At 45.6% G+C, this 22,967-nt stretch overlaps 1 protein-coding gene and 1 non-coding gene across 23 annotated transcripts in view; one reads left to right on the plus strand and one right to left on the minus strand.

The window, feature by feature from the left end:
• Window positions 1-22,967, plus strand: part of CLASP1 (cytoplasmic linker associated protein 1) — a 193,501-nt gene that overhangs the window by 45,732 nt on the left and 124,802 nt on the right. For all 22 annotated transcript variants that reach the window (XM_033003511.2, XM_042784364.1, XM_042784366.1 and 19 more), the window contains 6 exons: window positions 12,651-12,729; window positions 12,988-13,091; window positions 13,536-13,627; window positions 13,722-13,797; window positions 16,582-16,679; window positions 17,816-17,883. In XM_033003511.2, the coding sequence (XP_032859402.2) occupies window positions 12,651-12,729; window positions 12,988-13,091; window positions 13,536-13,627; window positions 13,722-13,797; window positions 16,582-16,679; window positions 17,816-17,883 (517 nt within the window). The remainder of the gene's footprint in view (window positions 1-12,650; window positions 12,730-12,987; window positions 13,092-13,535; window positions 13,628-13,721; window positions 13,798-16,581; window positions 16,680-17,815; window positions 17,884-22,967) is intronic.
• LOC122152455 lies at window positions 11,446-11,562 on the minus strand. Its single transcript, XR_006164584.1, has one exon. It is a non-coding gene; the product is annotated as a U4atac minor spliceosomal RNA (small nuclear RNA).

Consider the following 22,967-nt stretch of genomic DNA (forward strand, 5'->3'; position numbering starts at 1 on the left):
TATATGCATAAATATATAGTATATCCTGTTCAGCAGAGAGTTATGAGGCTGATCTTGTTAACAAGTCTCCAATGAGAACAAACCTCTTAGAAAATAACAGAATTACAAAATAAGGCATCCAATACTCTAAAATAACAATCAAAACGGTTATTTAAACACTCAATTCAGCTCACCCTTTGTGTTGAAAATAATGATGGGAGTTGTGAAGGACAGACAAATGTAAAAACATTGCAAAAGGTCAGCAGAGCCTGTCCAGGAGATACCTGCTTCATCTGACTGTGCTTTCCCAGGATGCCAGCTGTTTGTGTATCCTGTGCTGAACTGGGTGGCTTCCTGTATTACATTTCTAGCTTCTGTTCTTCTGAGGTATTTCAATTTCTTAGAATTCCATTTAAGATAATTAATCCAAGAGCTAATGATTTAGTTGGACATTTAATTATTTAATTGTAATAATCCTCAAGAATTTGTGGTAGCCTCTAACATGAGGGATGCTTGGTTGTGTAGCTGTGGTGCTAGAGCATTGATAGGAGCTAGTTGTCTGACTTGTTTAAATGTGTTTTTAGAGCTGGATATAGAAGCCAAAATGTATGTGGTTTGTCCCTGTAACCTTCTAATTGGTTTTCCACTTGTGTGATCATCTGCTCAGATGGCTCGTTCTTTTCCCTTAAGAAAATGCTGGCCCTTTCAAGCAATGCAGGATGAAGAATTCCTTCCTCTTCCCTTGAGGTGTTTGTGGTGGTGGTTGTAGGTGTGGTGTGTTTTGTTGTTTGTTTGGTTTGTTTTTTTGTTGTTTTTTTTTTTTTTTTTCCCTTCAGAAAAGTATCTCACCAGTTTAATAGCTTTGGAGAATGGAGTGCTTCAGCAACAGGAATAGACATGGCATGGGTACTGATTGAGCTGAGTATTACTGGTGTCAGCCCACCTTTGTGTCTCAAGATGAATCTTGAACCATCTATTGCCAGGCTGGCTGCCTAGGTCTTCCTGTGGCTGGGCTTCCACAGGTGCCAATTACATGAGTTGTTTATAGCAGTGGGTTTCCAACAGGACTACAATAGCCAGTATTACTCCTTCCAGGCAGATTTTGTTGAAAAGCAGTTGACAACCGTCACCTGTTTCAGACCTGGATTATCAGGCGAGTAGGACGGTGTGGAGTCTTAATATGTATGGAATTGGGTTTTCCAGACACCTTGTTGGAAAAGCCACAAGTACATAGCAGAACTGCAGCACAGTTGGTGCATATCGTCATCTGCTCTGGAGCAGGTCTGCAGACATCTGCAGCCCCTAAGTGCCAAGGCAAGAAATCTACCCTTGCCTGTGTGTGGGTGTCTCAGGCCCTAGATACTTGTGGATAGGTAGCTTGCCTGGGGTTGCAAAGCCTTTTTGGGTTTTTGACCACATGCCATGCACCAGTGTGGCCCAAGGATGTGCCCTAATTTAGATGCAGCGTGTTTCACTATTCTGTCATATCGTTGTGTATCAGTTGGAAACAACTAAAAAGGTGTCTGTTTTCAGTATGAAGGAGGAAAACAGTTTTGTTTTGTTTTGTTGTTTGTTTTTGTTTTTGGTTTTGTTTTTTTTTTTTTAATTCTCCTGTGAGAGCTCAGTAGAGCAATGCTTCAGCTGTTGCTCCAGATCTCAATGATGACAGCCAAAAAGGCGAAGGGACAGATGCATAGGTCAAAAGGAGTTGAGGAGAGGAACATCTTTAGGAAGGAGAAGAATGCTTTTTTCCTGTGTGTTAAGTGGCATCTGGGGTTTAGTTCTGGAGCATGTGGGAAGCATTGCCCTCAAAGTTAGTATTAACTTTTAAATGGGCAGGGACAGAATCTTTTTTCATTATGGTTGCTTTTCCTAGACCAGATAGATCAAATTCTTGGAATATATCTACTTGCCAGAAGTTAAGATATTAAAAATAATGCATGAATTGATCAAGAACTGTGCTAAGAGCTGGGTATGAGAGTGCCATAGTCATGAGAGGCTTCCATGGATTGCAAATCAGCTGGAGCCGCTGAGCCAGGAGCTGTGTAAAGAGGTCTGCAGGGTGCTAGGCCTGGGCCAGTTGCACCACTTCAGTCAAATGTCCCTGGCCCCTTGCAGGATGACACGGTGGCTCAAGCAGAGTGCACAGTGATGGCTGCCCAGCATTTGCAGATGGGCACTGGTGCATACCTGCTGACGTGGGCTCTGGTTCTACCTGCGTGGGCGTGCTCCGGGTGAGCAGCTCAGGACTGGCACTGTCCCTTTCTGTGTTCTTGTGACACTGGGTTTTCTGGGGTCCTGGTTTCAGCTGGAGTCACAAGTATAGCACCAATAGTAAACCTCTGGAAGATTTCCCTTTCAGTTTTTGACATGCATTGAAAAACACCATTTAGCTGGGCCTTGTAGGACTAAGAAAGAGAATGTTAAAAGAAGAAACTGGTACAGTGATCAGTTTAAACCAGTAGCTCTCAGTCTTTGCTGACCTGTCTTGACAGTACTGAATAGTAAGCTGTGGGAAGCATCACATTTGCTGTATGGGCTGTGCTAGGTTTTGTGGCTGTTGTAGATGCTGGGTTAGATCTAGCTCAGGTGCACCCCTCACTGGTGTAGGAGAGACTGAGAAGTATTTTAACCCATGCCTCTAAGGGTCATCCTCTGGGCTTTCCTGAATGGGCCCGAAATGTGTTTGAAATGCACTGTTACCTCTCCAAGGCTTATCTGTGAAGGAAGACCTTGTGACACACCGCTGAAGACTTCCCTTGGGGGGGTAGTGCTGGCCAGTACCACATGGGTCACTGCAGCTTCACCAGCCCTGAGGAGATGGGAGCAGAAGGTGTAGGCCCAGCAGAGAAGGGTAGCATGTCTTGAGAGATCCTCTATACTTGAAAATGATGCTGCTTAGTTCCAGAGGCTGGTTTCTTTGTGCTTCTCAGCACATTTGGCTCTCCCCTTCATGGATCGGGGTCCCGCTTGGTTCTGAAATCTTTTGAAACCCTGAATTTTAGTTTTGTCACACAAGGTTTTGAAGTCATCTCCTCTTGTGATACTGGACACTGGAAGAGCTGTCTTTGAATTATGAACAGCATTTGTTGGGTATGTCATATGTAAAACTTGCCTGAAGATCTGCAGGACATGCTGCAAGATCATGAGGGGTATTTTTGGTTTGGGTTTGGTGTGGTTTGGTTGGTGGGTGTTTTTTTTTTTTTTGTGTGTGTGTGTGTGTTGTGGTTTTTTTTTGTTTGTTTGTTTTGTTTTGTTTGTTTGTTTGTTTTTTTTATGGAAAGGTTTGCTTGGATTCTCTTGTTTCTGAGCTTCTTGTTTGCTGTTGGGATGGCCAGCTCTGTCCTAGCCTCACAGTATGGGTTTTGTCTGTCTGCACTGAAAGGTGATTTTCTTTGGCTGCAAATTTATCCTGTCTAATGGTTGCAGGTGAGAAAAACATAAGGAGCCTCTTTCTTTCACTTTCAGTGATTAAGTGAAGTCTGACTTTCATCTTCCAGACTGTGCTCTCAAGCATAGTACTGAACATCGGAGCTGTTCTTCCTAATTAGACAAACCTTTTGGGTTCTTTGGGGGCTATAAAATTAGTTGCTTATTTACTCGGCTCTTAGAGCACTACAGTATTAGCAGCATTTTTCAGCAGTTCTTATCAATGGAAAGTGAAGAAAGGACTCTTCAGGCAGAAACTGAGGGGGAATTCCAGGTAGAGATTTTGTAATTACTAAAGCTGGAATTTAGTCAGGATGTAGAAGCCATTGCCCTTGTGTTAAGAGGTTGTTAAGGGCTTTCCACGTGGCTAGTTGGTCAAAGCTTCAGCTCTTAGTTTCCTCTGGGTGAAAAGATTTCAGTGGGCTAAAGCAGCAGCTTTGCAGGAATAGGATTCCTGCTGAGATGATGCCTTCCTCCGTGGAGGAGCCATCCCTCCTGCCATCTGTGGCTCCTTTCTTGAGCTAGCATCCATCTCTTACTTGGGCTATTGTCTGTCTTCCTGCAGCTAACAAAAACTTCTTGAACCTTTCTTCTTCCTTTCTCAGTGGAGTTCTTAATTGTTGGACTATTAGGCTTTTGTGGATTATGTCTGGAAACTCTTCTCAGGGGTGTAGGAGGGTGTGGTAGATGCTGAGCAGACAGTCTAACTGTGCAGGACTGGAAGCTGCTGTGGAAGCCTCAGGTCTTTTCAGAGTTTTGCAAAGGCTGTGGCTACTGAAAATGGTATTGCACTCTTACTGCATGTGTTATTTTCTTCCCAAATAAGGCAAGAAAAAAGCTTTATGAGCTGTGATCTAGCAAGAGATGTCAGCATCTGGTAACTGCACTCTACCCTACTCAAGTCAGCTTCTGACAACTCCTCACCACAGTGGCTGCTTGGCCTCCCTGAGAGATCCTCAGCTTTTTTTCACATTACCAGCAGCTGGTGGGTCTTGGCTGTGTTTGCACCTATTTGGTCCCCGCCCCCATGAGGCTGTCCGTGTGGCCTGTCATCACTGCTTCCCATGATGACTGTTCCTCATAAAAGCATATATTGAATGGCACAATCTGGAAGTGCAGATGGTCAGAAGCATGGGAACTTGTGGTCAAGGAGGGTAGCTGGATATTTGAACATCCTCACAATTCTCATTACTCCTCTTGAGCCCTGAGGGAGCAGAGAAGACTGTTGGTGATTATCTGCTAGGTTGTGTGTTTGCCTTGTTTTCTAGATGCTCTCTAAACCCTCAGAAGCACTTCTGTTTCAATTTTTAAATGCGCTGAGTGCTTTCTATTCCTGTAGGTGTTAGAGATGGAGTTGGGGTCAGTGCTTCTGTGCTAGGAGCTTTGAGGTGTTCCAGCTAATGTGATTCTGCCTAAAGGTGGGTTACCACTGTGAGTTTTTGCTTTCTCTGGGCACTGGATCAGGCTTTTGCTTCTAATGGAGGGGAGAACACTTCTATTATGTAAAGCAACCTGGTCTTTTAATTGCTACACTAGCAATTTACTAGTTGCCATAATAAAAACTTTCAGTTTTCCCATGAAAAAGAAAGAAAGGCATTGCAATGGCTTTTGTCTGTTCCCTGGCATGTTTTTGTTGCTTTTCTGTAAGAGATCCTAGCACTCATTGTATGATGCTTTGTTTTGTCTTGAGCTTCTGAGATGCAACTTGTCACCAAAGCTAGAAGCTCATTCAAGGAAGTGGTGGGCCTGATCCCCTGCTGATGCACAGTCACGATCTCATAGGTGCTCACAGAGCTACATCCATTTTTCCTTACTGGCTGAGGACCTGGTTTGAAGTATAAGTGCTCAGCTGGGGGACAATGGAAAAGTATAGAATAGCAGCAGTGTTTGTGACTAAGATACTTAACTGTTTTGTGGTGAGGAACCAAAAGCAATAGCAGTTGGTAGTGCAGGTGTTTTGTTCTGATGTTGTTTTATGTGAAGACACTGAGCATTGAGTACTGCCATGGAGATATCCATACCTGTAAGGTGCTGCAAAAACAGGACTACCTTTCTTAAAACAATGTATGTTGCTGCTAGTTTTCAGCAGTGTTTGGGGTAACTGAGACAGGAAAATGTGATTTAAATTGATACTCTGCCTTCAACTACAAAGTCTCCTGATGTATTACCAGGACAGCTGCTTCCCTGGAGACTGAGCACAGACTGTAGTTTGTGTCAGTAGTGATTTACCTGCTGTGCTGTCTGGAGCTTTGACCTTGCTCAGGCTGAAAAGCCACCGGTGCTCCACAGCAGTGACTCTGCAACTTGTGATTCCCTCTGTGTCCTTTAGACAGAGCCCAGTGGTTACATGCTACTCCTTCTCATCATGGTTATGTGCAACCACTCAAGGACTGATGCAGAATCTTTGCAAAAGGGTGTGAATTTGTTATCCTTTGGAAATCACCCCTTTAGTTTCACTGAGCAGAAGCAGTGTGGCTGGGGGCTGACTCAGTCTAGCTCTTTCACCTAAGACATACTTGTCAGCTCTCCTGGAAGCAGATTTCCACATTTCAGAATAATCTTATTTTTTAAGCAGCACCCCCCCCCATTATTCTCTGTGGAATTTCTGAGTTATAACGTATTGCTCTGTGGTGCATTTCCTCGGATTGCTTTGAATTTCTCATGTGTTCTATTAAGTCTCTAGCTCTTACATCAGGAGACAAATGTTTTTTTGTTGGCTTTTTTTTTTTTTTTACTGGATCCAGAAAATAGTACTTGGGGTGTTTTGATTTTGCATAAGAGGGGTGCCCTTGTATCCTAACAACGATTATAAAAATACATCCCTCCAGTTATTTCTGACAGCATAATACCTCCTGACATTTAAATGACCTTAGTCCTTCTGGGATTTATTTCACTCTAGAGCTGTGCATTATTTACTGAGTTTCTCATCTGTTCCCAGGTCTGTAAATGAAGGAGAATTTTCAATAACCAGGTTTTTGTTCATTTTACAAATGCTGGTGGTTTCATTGGGTGTTTTGGTTCATCTGTTTCTCTCAGTCCAGCAGTGAGCCCTGGCAGGTGGTCACTTGCCACATGAGCTCTACTGTCCTTGATTACTGTCCTGCAGTGCTACACTGTTGTAGCTTGGGTGAGTTGGCATCAAATAATCTGGTCCCCTGAATTTTGGGGTGAGCAGTGATCTTTAACTCCTAGATGCTGCTTCGTGATAGTTTTTTACAAGGAGCAGTTTAAAAGTGTTGAGATGTGCTCTGAGCTCTGTGTTACGTTGGAGCAATGGGGGATTAAGGAGGTGGGCCAGTTGCAGTTCTCCCTGCTCACCAGTCCCAGAAGACCTGTGGGAATTTGTGTTGCTCCTTGTGTTGTACGATTGAGGCATTTGCCAGAGGCTCACATGGTTGGGACTGTAGTGCAGGGGCTCTGTGATAGTGCTGGCTGTCATCACAGTGGGGAAAGGAGGCTCGATTGACCTGCGAAGGTAAGGGATGGTCACAAGAGCGCAGGGTGGTGTTGGCATGGAGACGCAGGGAAGATAAACTTGAAGCATGATTTTGAACAGAGCCTAGGACTGAAGGGGAGACCACAAGTAGCGGAGATGTGGGAACCTGTCTGGGTGGAGATGTGCAGGGCAGTCGGTACCTCCTGGATTTTGAGGTAGTGACATGGCAGAGACAGCAGGAGCAGCATGGGCTTTGCTGCCTTTAGAGAGGGCTGTTGGCATGGGCCATCTTCATGGGCCAGTGTATGGCAGGGGGTGGATTCACAGTAGGGACGGAAGAGCAAGACATCTCTGCATGTACTGCCAGGAGAGTTCTTCAGGCATGAAGGTCTTCAAGCATGATGTAGGAGAGACTAGAAAAAGGGATACAGAGATGAAAGTGTAGCTTAAATCCTGTCAGGTCTGTTAAGTGTGCTGCTAGTCTGATTTACTGAACAGTTGCATGCTGTGCCGTAAGGAGTCCCCCAGTGCTGATATTCTTTAGTGCACACAGGATTTGGCCTCCCTGACAGGGAAGGACAGAGTGCCAGGGACGTTCCTGATCCACTGTGATTGTCTTCAGCCATAGGTACTGTCTGCATTTGATCCGGTATTGCTTAGCGTAATTCCGTGTTCTGAGCAGAGTAACTTTGATCAGCTGTATAATAGGGCAGAGGAAGCTGCAAGGTTTCTGTATTTCTCTTTCCCATCCTTCTAAGTCCAAATCAGATGTCTGGCTTCTCATCAGTATCGTAAAACAGAAGAAAAGTCATTGTAAGATGGTTCTTTTTGGAAATTTAAATCCCCACATTACTTAGTTAAATTTTCCAAATCTCACAGATTTAGAAATCTGCCTGTAGATGATAAATAAAAGGGTCACTTTTCCAACAAGAAGCTACTCCAAGAGATTGTGGTCCACATTCCAATGGAAAAACTTGTATATCCAAACCAAGCAGCCGTTGTCTTGAGGCATTGCTGTATTGCATGGCAAATCAATGGCCCAGCATCCAAAATTTTGTGGATTTTGAAGGTGGTACCTGTGACAGAATGGATGATATCTCATGAATTTAGAGAAAGAACCCAGGAATAACTATTTCAAGTCTTCCGCTGTTGACCTTTGACCACAGCTTATAGTCATGACAGTAAAACCAGTTGTGCTGCCTTTTTGTTTGCCAGTGTTGGTTTTGCAAATTGTGTAAGAGCTGTGTCTGTACTAGGATGGTTGGGCTGGGGTGATGCACTCATGTTGCCAGGGCAGATGTGATCCTGCCTTGAAACATGAGATGTTAACTGCTGGAACAGCAGGAGGAGATGGGCTCCTCTGCGATGAATGTGGTTATACTCGTGTGCGGGTGGAATATAGCAGGCAGCATTTCACAAGCTAACTTTGTGTTTCTCTGTCTGCCAGAAGTTTTATTATTGCTGTGCTGACCCAAAATACGTACCTCACATCAAATCTAAATTTGCAAATGTGAGCTAAATTTAGCTCTTGCTTGGTCTTGTGTGCCCAGTTCAGTTGTGGTGGATATTTCATGTCTTGAGGAATTAGAACTTCTCCCTGTCTGACTGATTAGTACCAGTCATCAGGCAGACAGTGATGTAGGGCATCGTGCTTGTCTCGAGCTTCTCAATGTGTAATCTGAAATGTTCTCCTTTTTCACAAATACAGTAATTTTACTTAAAGTATGCACGTGCTTGTCTGTGTCTTTGTTTGTGAATCCAAAAGATTATCTAAGCAAGTGTTTAAAAAAACAGGTTGAATTCTCTTACATTTTTCCTTTTTTTTTTTTTGCACATTGAGATTTAGAAGTCTTGTCTTCCACCTCCCTTCCTTCTTCCAAGAAAAACCTCACAAACAGACTCCAAAGTGAAATAGCCAAGCTGTGTCACCACCGTGTTGATGAAGAAACTGAGCATGAAGCAAGCTGGTGACATAGCTGGGGTAGAAACTGTACCTCCAGCGTTCCCATTTGGGTCCCCAGCTGCCCAGCGTGGAAGGTCCAGGAGGAAGCCCGCAGAGTGAAACCAGCCTGCAGGGAGATGCTGCTCAGCCCATTGCTGGTTCCCTGCAAGAGCCATGGGATAAAGGTTGATGAAGCAGTCACCACATCTCTGCTGCGTGTGGCATGGGGTGGAGAGTGGAGGGAAGGGCTCTTCTTTTCCTCACGACAGCCTGGAGCTGCCATGTTAGTGCAGGCGGCTGGGGCTGCCTGAGGCTGTGATTCACTCTGGTCACTTTGTGCTGGATCAGCTGGTGCTGGGGCCTGCAGCTTGCTTTCTTGCCCTTTTATGGGAGTGATTTAGGTGTGTCTTGGTTTAAGCTGTGCGGGATGCGTTTGTCTGCCATGCTTGGTGAGCATTTACTGTTAGAGCAGATGATGGTAGGCTGTCTGCTTTCTGATTTGTGGATCTGCCTGCAGGCCTTTCAACACCACCCAGGACAAATACTTTGAGTTCTTTGAAGTTTTTGATGACCTCCTAAAAAAAAAAAAAAATAGATATTTTCTGTATTGAGAAAGGCTGTGTTGCAACCTGGGAACTGAAAAGAGCCTTCTTTCCTGGTAATGATGGTGCCTTGAGACCTGGGAGTTGGAGGGAGTCAGGAGAAAGGCTTGCTGACAGGCCATAGCACCCTCAGAAAGTACTACATTATAAAGCAGCAGCAGATGTCAATTAAGCTGAATACTGGATGGCACAAATTGCTTTACTGACTGTCTTGGGGAACCTCAGGAGTCAAATAAGCAAAGCAGCAGAGCCACAGACTCAGGGCTGTGCTGCTGTGTATTTCTGCAGTGGGTTTGGGAGACCCGAGATATAAAGTAGGGGGCTAAAAGCAGCAGTTGCTGACCTGGTATTTTCTCAGTCGAGGGCTGGGGACCTCTGTGCTACTAGATACTGGTGAGTTTAGTCCTACCTTGCTTGGAGCATGAATCAAGACTTGTGCTGATGTAAGGGCCTGGAATAGCTCCATAGTTATCAGCACTGCAGCGTTGTCTGGAATTTCTGATGGAGAGCTGCCCTTGCTGTGCCTGGGTGTGGAGCAGTGCCTGCCGGCTGGCTTCCCCAGGGAGGGGTGTGCGGCAACGTCGCAGGAACGGGGTGGCTGCTGGCAGGACCCGCGCTGCTCCGGCCGTTCCTCCCGGTCAGCCAGGTGTGTTGGTGCCAGCAGAGCCTGAGTAACTGCTTCAGTGGAAAACTGGGGTGGGGGCTCCTCAGTGCAGTCAGCCCAATGCAGTAAGGGCTGGAATTCAATTAATTCTTCATTCATTTGCCAGTCATGCCCGGGTTTTCTGTTATCAGTGTCTCTAATGGATCTGTTGGGTCTCTCAATCCATACATGATTTCAGTTTTCTACTTCTGACCTTCAGCAGTTTGCAGCCAGTGGCACATCAGGGTTGATAAATGAAGCCAGGATGTCAGGGAATAACACCTGGTCACTCCAGTGGCTGTTTCCTCAGTAGTTGTCCAAGCCACTACTGTAATCATTGTGGTAATTAGCTCTGTTTCTATGAGGAGAACAGCAAAGTGTCTTGGGAGGCTTAACTCATCCTCCCTGTCTGATTGATCCGGGGGGCAAACTTCAGGGTAACCGGTGATGTTTGCACTGTGCATGTGTTTCCTTTAATGTCCGAGCGATGAGTTTCTCTTGCTCTTTCTGGCTTGCAGGCAGTTTGAAGAGATGGATCTCTTCCGGGATCAGATTTACCCCCGGGGCACACCTCGGTAATTGCAGGCAGCACGCTTACTCCTCGGTGCAGGATGCTGCTGTGATGGGGCTCTGCTCAGCTGGCTGTGAATGACCAGCAGCTGGAGTCCCACTGACTTTCCTTAAAAGCATCTCTGGGCTGATGAGGATGGAAAGCCCGTCCTCTTGCTGGGGCTCTGCTGCTGTACCCGAGTGAGCCGGCAGACACACGGGTAGGGCTTAGGGCAGCTGGCTCTGGAGCTGCTGGGCGTTTGTCTGTGGTAGATTAAGTCCAGCGTGCAAGATGAATGTGAAAATGAAACAGGACTTATAAAAGCATGAGGAAAATTACCCTTTGGCACACAGAGATTCTAGATCTTGTCGGCGTGCTGCAAATGATACTGAATTTAAAAAAAAAAAGATGACAGGGTTGAAGGATTTGTTACTGTGATGGGAGAAAACTGCAGGAGCTGTTTGGAGAAGGTGAAGTGGTGTATTGGGAGAAGTTAGGATCCAGGTGCTTGTGTTTAGGAAGTTTCTTTTTAGGAGACTTTGGAGACAGGGTGGGTGTTTCCTCCGTGTGCTTACAGCTCCCGTGGCGCGGCATTCAGAGTGAATCCCTGTGAGGAGCTGAGGGTGGAAAGCCTGGGTTACCGTGGGCGGGGTGGGCGCGCCGGTGGAGCGACGATGCTGCCAGTGTCACGCGTGTGCTGCTGTGACGAGCGCTTCTAGTTCGCTCGCAGTGCTGAAGATGAAAGAGTTAAGGGGGAATACAGCAGGCCCCCGGCCGATCCGCAGAACCCGCAGCCGCCCCGCGCGGGACGGCGGTGCGTGGCCGTGGGTGTGAACGCACCGGGGCAGGCGCCTCGGTGCGCGAGGTTCCAAAAATTGCGCCGCGCGCGAGGCGGGCGCCGCTGTGTTGCTCGAGGCGTTAGCAGTGCTGCCCTCACCACGCGTTCATCGAGCAGCCGCGCAACCCCCAGATAAGGACGGTTGGAGGCGAGCGCCGCGCGCCTCCGCCGGGGGAGAGCTAACTGCGCCCCAGGTCCCGGCGAGGGGCGCCGAGCCGCCGGGCCCGCGGCCCGCGGCGAGGGGGACGCGCCCCGCCGGGGAGCGGCACGGAGACCGGCGTTGGTCTCGGCTCCGGCTCCCGGTTTAAGCCGTTTTCTCGGCTGTGGCGGCGCTACCCAGAGTGCTCTGCGCCGGCCGGGCCGGTATTTGCATAAGGGGACGGCCGGCCGCGGCGATGGAGCGCGCCACCTGCCGGCCGACCGCGGCGCTGCCCAGCACGGCCGCCCCGCCGGCAGCCGCGGCCCGGTGTGGGGGCGTGGGGGCGTATGACTGTGCGGGGAGCGGGGGGCTGCGCCTCAGCAGCCTGGCTGTCCCTAACGCTTCCAGGGGTTACTAAACTCAGTGTTTCACCAAAAACTTAGGGAGAGCGGCCTCATAGCAGAACTATCACGATCTGTACTGTCTTGCCGAGTACGTAGCATACAAGCTGCACCGTATATTCAGTATGTGATGTATATTTTATAGTTATTAAACGGAGTTAATCACAGTGGGTTTTCTGATCTGCAACCTATCCTGAAGCTTCTCTCAAGCAAAGCGCCTTTCCCCAGGTTTCAGTTATGTCATAAAAGTGCTTGGTTTAATTTCTACAAGTGAATAATTAAACAGCTGTTAGTGCACAACATTTTCTAATAATAAGTGTAGTAATTACAATTAATTAGAAATGTTAGTTACAGCAAATACTGAAATTTATGCATGTGGTATGTATACATTACACATCCGTATGCATGGATTTAGCACTGAGTGGCAGTTACAGTCATTGGCTTTGTCAAGTTCTTGGTAGTGAATTTTGGCTTATAAATGCCTCAGGGAGCAATTATTTGAGGGCTCTTCTGTTTGTAAACCACTCGGCTTGCCTGTCGGAAGCCGTGCAAGGAAGAGTTGTGCGTACTCGCACGCCCCTGTCAGCTGAGGGGTGCTGACCCCGTGGGAGGGCCGGGGCCCTTCTCCTACCTGGGGGCTGGCTGGGGCAGGGGGCTGCACGCTGGAACGCCGTCTGTCCTGTGCTTGCAGGTGGTTCTCCTGGGGATTGACATCCTTTCTGCGCTGGTGTCCCGCTTGCAAGATCGCTTCAAGGCCCAGATTGGCACAGGTAAGGGAAGGGGTCTGCGTGTGAGGGGGGGGGACACGTGCACACGTCACCATTGCTCTGTTGGGGTCTGCACTGGCTGCTGTACACAAAGCTGCCTTTCTCCCCAGGAGAGCACTGGGGAGGCTCGTGGTGGTTTCAGGCTCTGCTGAAGGGTGGGAAAGGCTGTTCCCTCCATCGGGCGGGGGGTGAGCAGAGGGGCTGTGTCACTGTGACAGTTTTCTTCTGAGGGATTTGGATGTTCCTGTTTTCTTTGCTCAGTGCTGCCAAGTTTACTTGATAGGCTGGGAGACTCTAAGGACTCGGTGAGGGAGCAGGATCAGACCTTGCTGCTGAAAATCATGGAACAAGCTGCTAACCCTCAGGTATGCTCAGCAGCCCTCTGCAGCGTGACTGGCTGGCTGTTTAAACCAGAGAACTTTTTTTCTGTCAGAGTTTTTTCCCATAGCTCTGTCTGAAATGGCTTCATCTCCCTATGCCTTGTTATGAGATATTTGCTTCACTTGAGAATGCTGTTGCATGTCAGGACGCACATGGGACTCTGAGTGTCAGTGGATTTTCCAAGGATGAGATGGAATGGGTGGATGTCAATTGTTTTGGGTCTTCAGGAGGTACTTGCTTTCTGTAAAGGTATTGATTTAGCTAGTGAGGAGTTCTGTGAAGTCAGCACAGAACAAAGAAATAGATCTAAAAGTGTCTTATATTTAAGCTCCAGAGATGTTATGGTGTATGTTTGCTGGAAGAAAAAAAAAAATATCTCTGTCCTTGCCTTCTTTTTTCCTGTCTCACCTTCTTTTCTGTCTTCACAGTATGTGTGGGACAGGATGCTAGGAGGATTCAAACACAAGAATTTCCGAACAAGAGAAGGGATTTGCCTCTGCCTTATTGCAACACTCAATGCGTAAGTCTGAACCTCCTGCAAACCTATGCTATGTACACAAGCCTGCTTTGTTACTCACAGTGGTGCCTTTATTCGCTTTGTTCTTTATTCCCAGATCTGGAGCTCAGAGTTTAACACTGAGTAAGATAGTGCCACATATATGTAACTTACTTGGAGATCCAAACAGCCAGGTAAGCTTTCGCTGTGAGTCACTTGTAAAGGTTGTGCTGATTGCCGTAAGTGTGGGACTCTGAGATAGTTAATTGTGCTGCTGGTGGTGAATTGTGAACATACTGTTTGTGAAGATTTGAAGTATGCCTAAACCAGCATATCAATTACTCCAAGACTTCAACAGAATAACATGAATCTGCAAGTGAGATGAACAGAGCAGAAATCCTTTGTGGGAATGGAATTGCTGTGCCTTACAGCCTGAATGCAAGGGAGGCTGCAGGGATCCCTTGGGGCTTGGTGTAGCACCCTCCACCTTCAGAGAAGAACGAGTCTGGGCAGGGAGGGCAGATGGGAGCAGTTGGACATCCTGGCCATGTGCACTACCAGAAGTTGCACAGGGAGATTCTGAATAAGGGGTGGAGGGAAAGCAAGCTATATAGGAACCTTAAATCAGCGGTGCAAACCAAATGAAAATACATGCTGGGGGAAAAAAAAAAATCATCTGTCACCTATACATGTTTTTTATCCTGTCCTTGACAGGATCGAACCTGAAATTAGATGGATGTATGTGAGGTTAGTGAGAAGAGCAGGGGTAGGGAAGTAGGGTTCAAACTAATGTCATGTAACATGTACTGTCAGCTTTTGAATGTCCTGGTTACCCTCTCACCATGGGTGACACGTATGTGATCCAGGTCTGGAGTGGGTGTTTTGCTGGAAGGAGGCATGAGGTGGCCAATGGGGGGAATGGGTTTACACTGAATCTGGAGCTGGGCATATTCCCATGGCTGTCAGGGCCTCCCCTTGCTGAAGAGGAGGTCTGAGTGTGAAGCAGCCTTTCGTTGCCGGTTGTGCCAACGCAGGAGGATAAACCTGTTACCTCAGGAAATTTTGAGGGAAATTTCATGTTCAGCGTCCTTTGTAGTACTGAGCAAGCTGTTTCTCTTGGAGGGACACTGGGTTTAGGACTTTGACTCATTGCACCGACACCTTGGTCCTGCCACTGGTGAGCTGTTGGAAGAATCAGAGTTGGTGAGGGGACTGAGACATGCTTTCCCCCTGCCCTGCCTCTTCCCTGTGCCTGGCACAGCTTATTATCCCAGTCCTCAGCTGTGGTCGGAAATTAGGTTAATCTCTTGTCCCTCATGCTGCATCTGGTGTCTCGTCCCCAGAAAGCCCATGCCTGAACTCATCAGATACAAATCACTGTGAAAGTGGCTCCTGGTTGAACGGTGCCTGTCCTGGGGCAGGGGCTGGTCCTGGGCTCCCCTGGGGCTGCTCCTGCGTGGCCAGAGCTTTCTGAGCTCCGGGAGACCCGATGCTCGGTCAATGCTGCCCTCTCATGGCGAGAGATGATGGAGAAACAGAGATCCAGGTCAAGTGCAGTGGCTTCACCCTTTTGTTGTGGGCATGAAAGCTGTTTTGTTACTACCCTTCTGAGAATGGGTGGGTTTTAGCTTTTGTTGTTCTAAACTAATGTGGTTTAAGAGCTTGTGTGATGCCGTGAGCATCTGGTATGACAACTGTATTTAAACTATGACTAATTTCTCAAAAACAAAATCGAGCATTAAAGCTTTATTATTGCTGTGGTAGACTAAAGCAAGTGTGATAGTTGGGGCTCCCTGCCTTACCTAATATGAGGTTTACCCAGTCCTGCAACCGTACCTTTGATTCAGTTGACCCATGCAGACAGTCCTTCCAGATCACGGGGTGAGTTGCTCCCTGGCGGGCCGGGGGGCAGGGTGGCAGGGTGGGGGGGCAGGGCAGAGCTTGTTGGTGTGCCCTGGCTGCTGTGCCCCTGTGGCTGGTGTGTGGGCCTGGGCACCGGGGAGGGGGGCAGGCTTGCTGCAGGCGTGTGAGATGCAGGCAGCTTTCCTCCCTGGCTGGCGGAGGCAGAGAGTGAGGCTGGGTTAGGGTCGGTGTACCCAGAAGCTGGGGACAGCAGAGTCCCTCCTGAGCTGTGCCCTGGAGTCCTGCCAGGGGGCATACGGGGCTGATGGGCAGAGAGATGAGAGGTGAGACAGCTGAGTAAGGTCTGGCGTGGGTGAAGGCAGGGGTTTGGAAACTGGCAGCGACCCGCTGAATGCTGCAGAACAGGAGAACGGGGCAAGATGAGTGAGAGGCAAATGTTCAGGGTTTTTTTGGCTAGAAAATGGGGCCTGCCCTTTGACTCCCACCTACAGGCGTTTCTAGCTTGTACCTGCAAAATATCCTGTGCCTAGTCCTGATGTGTGCAGATGCTTGGGTAGCTGCCAGGCCATCTTCTGAGAAGCAGAAGTTCATGGCTCCCTAGGTGTTTCTGTAGGCAAAGCAGATCGTTTCCCTCAGACACAGCAGGCAGAGAAGGTAGGTAGGAGGTTCAGTACAGAAAGGTGACACTTCAGTCAGATTTGTGGCTCTTCTGTTGAGTGGAGGGAAGGATGTGCTCAGCAGTTTCTTGCAAATCAGTTTGAAAACCATGCAAGATTCATGGTGATTCAGGTGATTGATTATTCTTCCCTCCATATTTTCACAATTTACCTGTTGCACGCAATGGGTGGAGTTCGGCAAAGGCAGCTGAGCTCCCTGTGTGTGTCCCTATGTATGAAACCTTTCATCTTACATCTTGACTGCCTTTTCAATTAAACTAGATCTGCTGATACTGCTAATACCTGAAATGCAAGGATGGCAGCTCCTTTATGAACATTGTGGTAATGTGTATAGGGGCAACCGTTGTTGCCGAGAAATATGAAAATTTCTTTCTCCAACGTAAGGCAGGGATTTACTTAAATTATAAAGATGATTGATTTCTCTCATATCTCACTCAGGTTCGAGATGCAGCAATAAACAGCCTTGTGGAAATTTACAGACATGTTGGTGAACGTGTAAGGGCTGATCTCAGTAAAAAAGGATTACCCCAATCGCGGTAAGTTGAGGATGTCCTTATGTATTCACTATTTCGGGGCTGCTTTTTATTCTCTTCCCTCCTTTAGAAGGCTTTAGGAGCTGTATGATTGAACCTCTTCCTGGGATCAGGGTTTGGTTTATTTCATCATACAAACACTTGCTCAGGTTTCATGTAACATGGATTCTGTACCTTTGCCCAGGTACAGCAACTTTGGAAAACCAATAAAATTGACAGATGTGTAGTTAACTGATTTAAGATTTAATGTGGTATTTTCCCTGTATGTTCTTCATGCGTAGAGAGGACATTTCAGAGTAGCCTGGGTTTATGCAACTTAGAAGGTTGTCATGAAGAAAAAAACCCACCACGGTCAATATCATAATTTCCAAGGCTTTGTTTAAAAAACCCAACCAAACAAAGAACCAACAACTCACACCAAAACAAAATCCCTGTCCCTCTGTTTCTGCCACTTCAGGTGCTGTAAGAAAGCTGCTCTGCATCTGGCTGCAGCCTGCAGCACGCAGGGTGGAGCGCGGCTGGCCCTGCGGCTGGAGGAGATGGCAGCGTGTTGGTGCCCAGAGCGGGGAGGGAAGGAGTGGTTTCAGAGCTGGGGTGCATGTGGGGAGAGGCAGTACTGTTGCCTCTTGTTCTCCAGTGAAAACATCTGCTACTACAGTGTGGTTTAAAGTAATAAACTCTCACGGAATGAATAAGGAGATGTGGTAAGGATCTTCTGCTCCACCAGGCGTGTGACATGAGTGGGAAGGAAGTGTCAGGGCCGAAGAAAAATGTTGTGTGAAGTTGTTTTTTAGGGGTGTTTTCTGTGGCATTTATGCAAATAGTTAAGTTAGGCAAAGTGGCAGTGAACTGGAAATGTTTCTACAATTAGATATGTCACATGTTCAGTAATGTAGTATTTCCATTTATCTCTCTTACACCTCTGTAATATCAGTTGTTCCTCAGTTTTTCTTATCAGCTGCTGCATGTTGTAATTATTTTTTTTAACTTATTTTAAAATAACTTCCCTCTACACTGACACTTTTGACAGTGTTCCCGATGACCCGAGTGATGCAAAATTTGTTCTATAACATCTTAAATTAGAAGATGCCTAAAAATTAAATTCACCCGTTCCTTGTGTATTTCTTTCTTTCAAACAGGTTGAATGTAATTTTTACAAAATTTGATGAGGTCCAAAAATCTGGAAACATGATCCAGAGTTCAAGTGGTGAGTAGAAGTACTTGTATTCTCTTTTTGGTATTTTTAGCAATTTTCAATTGCTGTGTCATTCAAATGGACACAGAGCAAGCATTCTGTTAAGGAAAACACGTATGAGTGATCAGAAATATACACATAGCTTTTGGAGCAAATAAAATTGATGTTTAGTTACTACTAGGAAGACAGAGTAGATTATCAGAAGGAGGATGAAGCATAAGTTTCAAGAACAGGAGGTGTTGTTAGAGCTGTCCTTCTTTTCCTATTGAGTTTCATTAGGGAAATGCATCTTCTATTCTCAAGTCCATGTGCATCTTTGTTTAAATTGTTCATAAGGTAAATGAAATAGTAAGTTGAGAAGCCTTTTCAGCTTATTGCCCTAAAATAGCACAGAAAGTGTGCATGTTCATGTGGTAGTGTTCTATTGAAAACTCATACTGTTTAGGGATTGTATTTTGCAGTTCCAAAGTTTGTGTACTTTGTATGTTTATGACTGTTGGTCAAAGACCCTTATCAGAGCCTTAATTCTGTCTGTCTTGTCTGAAACTAGTATTTTTCTTACTTTAAAAACATGTGTTTATTACTGATTTTCTTATAGATAAGCCTATGAGCTAGAAAGTATTTTTACTAAGTATCACTCATTTTTTAGGCGTAGAATTTTGGGAGAATTCTGGGTGAGGGAATTCATCTTTCTGCCAACGGCCTAATAGATCAGAGACGAAGAACATGGGTTCAGTGTTGCAGCTTCTTTTCAAGCAAGGCCAAGAGCAGGAGAGGTGATGTTCCCAGTCTTTCCCACCATGCTTTTCAGAAGCCAAGAGAGCAGAAAGGTCTCTACTCTTTTAAATTGGAAAAAATATGTTTTTTACTTCTAGGCATCTTTCTTCTTGCCATACCCATTTTAAAATATGGTAATTGCTATCCCTGCAGGAAATAATAAAATTTACTTATTTGAAAATTCTGAAGTTATATTTTGGATTATTCAGAAATGTGACGTAATATTCGCTCGTATGTTTGGGAATGATGAAGACCTAGTACAGGTTCCTCTGTTATGGAATGGGTTAAAACTATGCTTTTGCATAATGTGGGAAAATATTGGTTGTAGAGGTCAATGAGGCTTACAGGGGCAAAAAAGTGCAGCTGAGAAACAAATGTCCCTGTACTTTTTTTTAAAAAGGTTGTGTGTAAATATTTAATCCCTCAGAGAATACCTGAATGTTTATAATCTCCATGTGTGTGTTCTGAAATCCCAACTGAAACTGAAACAAGTTTACTGATGACGCAACTTTTCTGTTTTCCACTTGGCTAGGCTAAGGTAGAATTTTTGTTTTGCTAGTAATGGAATAGAATGGGCTTTCAAAAAAGAAAAAGTTAATGTGATGCATCATTTTGTCATGTATCATTTTGTGATGTACACTGCTGTTGTCTGGAGTTTGAGGAGGCAGAGTTGTGCTCTGTGATGAGATGTATTGCTTCATGGTCTTTTGAAACAAATGCTGTGGTGGGATGATGACTGTGGGTGAGATTTCTGTTGGGTTTATTTTCTAGGGGGAGGGGGAAAGATTTTGGAGTTTGATGTGCCCTGAGCCAAACTTAAGCTAAATTTACAGAGGGTTTTTCTAATCCAAATGAAGGCGATCATAGTAGAGAATCAGGTATATCACAACTAGTTAGAAGAGTATTTAGTATGAAATAGGTGAGATAAATGTAAGAATAAACTTCAGTGAAGAGCAAGAAACTAGAGTTCATTTATTTGCAATGCGAGTTTTAGCTGTGCAATCATTTTAGCATCTACACATCCCAGAACAGTACCAGAGGCATCACTCGCTAATCCTTGGCTTTTGAGAGGTGGTTCTGGTTTCTAGACTGAACATCCTAGCACATGCTGTCATGTGCTTCAAGGCTGCTGGCACCATGGAAGACGTCAAAAGAAGGAAGATGGGACAATGGGGATGACCTCTTCTGGGCAGACAATTTGTAGTGGCATTTCCTTCCAAGAAAGCAAACCATGTATTGTAAAATTGCCAAGGAAGGATTCCATAGGAACACTTTTTTTTTTTTTTCCCCCACGTAAATGCAAGTAAAGCATCTATGTGTATTGGATCTCCTAGTTCTAGGCTTCATGGAGAATTATTTTTTCTTTTAATGCCCCTTCCTCTCACTAGTTTGATCAATTTGAAGATTTAACTTTCTTGAACATACAGTGCCTGAGATCTTTACACACCCTGTCTCATGTCCTTGACTCTACTGACAGGGTTTTTGTGCTTCCAGACACAGTACTCCTGTCTTCCTCACCCTGTTTAACCATGTCTGCTGACGGCTAGTGGTCCTTGCTCATGCTGCAGCTGGATGCAATCCCTGGAGAGTGTGTGTGAGCATTTCCCCCTGCCCCCTGCTGAATCTCCTGTGTGGCCATTGAGACCAAAAAGTAGCCGGGGGGGAAAGGGAACTGGGGAGAGTGGAAGAGTGTTAAGGGGTCAAAGAGCAAGGCGTGGAAAGGTTAGGAATTCCCATTGCTCTGCCAGAACCTTTTCATCTTCCCTAACAATAAAAAAAAAGTCTGTAGTTGCATGAGTTAATTTAAAAGTAGTTCTCATTTGTGAAGCTAATAATGAGAACATTAGTTATTAATATCTTTTTTGCGTGTGTTTGAGGAGAGGGTTCAGGTTCCCATAGGGCTATAGGCTGGTTCGTTGCTGCTTCCTCACACTGTGGGCACAGCACAAACACATCATGCGTGCTCACCATATCTAAAGTGTCAACAGCTCTGTGCAACTTAGTTTATCTTTTTGAGATTGTGTAAACTAGTGGAAGGGGCTTATCTTCACCCATGGTCACGAGTTTATTATGGCCTAAAGACAAGCTAAATTTATCGTGTTTCTTGTGTCCGTGATGCCTCTTGCAGCTTTTGAACAAAGGTGACACTTGTAGCAGTTGTCAGAGTCACCAGGGAAGATGGTGATAAATATCACACACCCAAAAGATTTGCCTTTCACAGGAAATAGGTCTCTTGGTCTTGTTAATCCTTTGAGTGTGTGTCCTGGTTTTGACTGGGATAGAGTTAATTTTCTTCACAGTGGCTAGTATGAGGCCATGTTTTGGATTTCTGCTGAAAACTGTTGATAATACAGGGATGATTTAGTTATTGCTGAGCAGTGCTTACACAGAGTCAAGGCCTTTTCTGCTCCTCACACTGCCCCACCAATGAGGAGGCTGGGCGTGCACAAGAAGTTGGGAGGGGACACAGCTGGGGCAGCTGATCCCAACTGACCTAAGGGATATTCCGTACCATACAATGTCATACTCAGCATATAAAGCTGGGGAAGAAGGAGGAGACGTTTGGAGTGATGACATTCATCTTCTGAAGTCACTGTTAGGCATGATGGAGCCCGGCTGTCCTGGGCATGGCTGAGCACCTGCCTGCCCATGGGAAGGAGTGAATGAATCCTTTGTTTTGCTTTGCTTGCATGCATAGCTTTTGCTTCACCTATTACACTGTCTTTATCTCAACCCATGAGTTTTCTCACTTTTACTCTTCTGATTCTCTCCCCCATCTCGTGGAGGGGGAGTGAGCGAACGGCTGTGTGGGGCTTAGACGGCAGCTGGGGTTAAACCATGACAGTCTGGCAGAGTATGGTATTAATTATAAGGATGTCTATCTGTTATCGTTAATACCACTCCTTTTAAAGTGTAACTCCACCAGGCAAACACAACACTAATGCTTTAACCTTCATGTTATATGGCCTGGATCAGATGACTTCAGGCAATATCGCAGAGTTGTACCTTGTCTTAAAAGCTCATGTTAGTCCCTCTCTGTTGCTATTGTACTATTTCTAGCTCTGTGCAGACTGCATGAGTGTCCCAGATGTTTTGGGAGGCAGACTGGCAAATGTTTGTGCAGACTGCAGTCTGTAAGTCCTTGTTGGTGTGAAAGGCACTGCAGAAGTAGTGTGTACTGGCTGCGGAATGGACCCAGATGAAAAGTAACGTGCTTCACCTGTTGGGGAAAGGCCTTCTGATGTTTAGGGTTAATTCATGCCTCTGAAATGGAAAGGTTAGCTGAAGCTACATGACTTCCCAGCTCACTGGCTAAAATCAAATATAACCTTTTTTTTATGTGGTCTTACGGGTGAATATGATGAACCTATACTTCTCTGGTGGGTAGCTCAGGTGGGTAACCCAAGAGCAAGCTGTTGGCTGAAGTGTCACTCATAACTGAGCCCTGGCCCCAGAGCACTGGAGTTGTGCTAATTACAACAAGACTTGAAAGTGGTTGTCAGTACTGGACAGGTGGGAAAGCAACTGTGGCTTCTGAAATGGTGAAATACAGCAAAAGAACTGGTCAAAGAATGATGGCTAAAACTGGTGTCTCAGCTCTGAGGCTACTGTTTGGGATAACAGTTTACCAGCTCACTGAAGATTCACGTAAAAGAAAGTAATTGCAACAGCATTGTTTGTATATCAGCAGTAATTTGGAGATTAGCGAGTATGCTGTAAATTGTTAAAGATTTCTTAACTAATGGTTCCCAAGATGCAAATGAACAGAAATATTTCTCAGTCTACTAGAAAAGGTGCTTAAAATAATAAGGCATCTTCTGATGCCATGGATAAATTTAATGAATCATCTCCAACCAGAATATGAATTTTAAGTCTATGAAAATAATTCATGTGTTTTATATTCACTTACCTTTCTATACCGTGGTTCATTAGTGCTTCTTTGAGTTTGTCTTGAATTTCTTGATTTTTATTTTTTCTTTTTTTTTTTTGGCTAGAGTTTGTTTTTATCATTTAGTAATGCAAGAATCGAATGCGTAGTGGGGTGGGGGAGGTTTGCATAGTAATCTGAGGTGTTTCATTAAGTCAGAGGGAGGTTTTAGCATGCTGAAGTATGCTGCTTGTTGCTAGGCTACCAGCAGTTCTTGTAGCTAGAATATGAAGTTACAGTCCACGTTGGATTTCTCGATGATTCTCCAGTGCATCTCTATTTTGTTATTTGGCATATAATTAGTCAGCCTCTTGAAGCAAAAATTATAGTTTTTCCCCTTTGAGCTTTCAGTGAGCTAATTATTTTTTGTGTAGCTGCTTTTGCTAATTAT

This window comes from Tyto alba, unplaced genomic scaffold (assembly GCF_018691265.1).
Source record: "Tyto alba isolate M040663 unplaced genomic scaffold, T.alba_DEE_v4.0 Super-Scaffold_7, whole genome shotgun sequence".
Taxonomy (NCBI): Eukaryota; Metazoa; Chordata; class Aves; order Strigiformes; family Tytonidae; genus Tyto; species Tyto alba.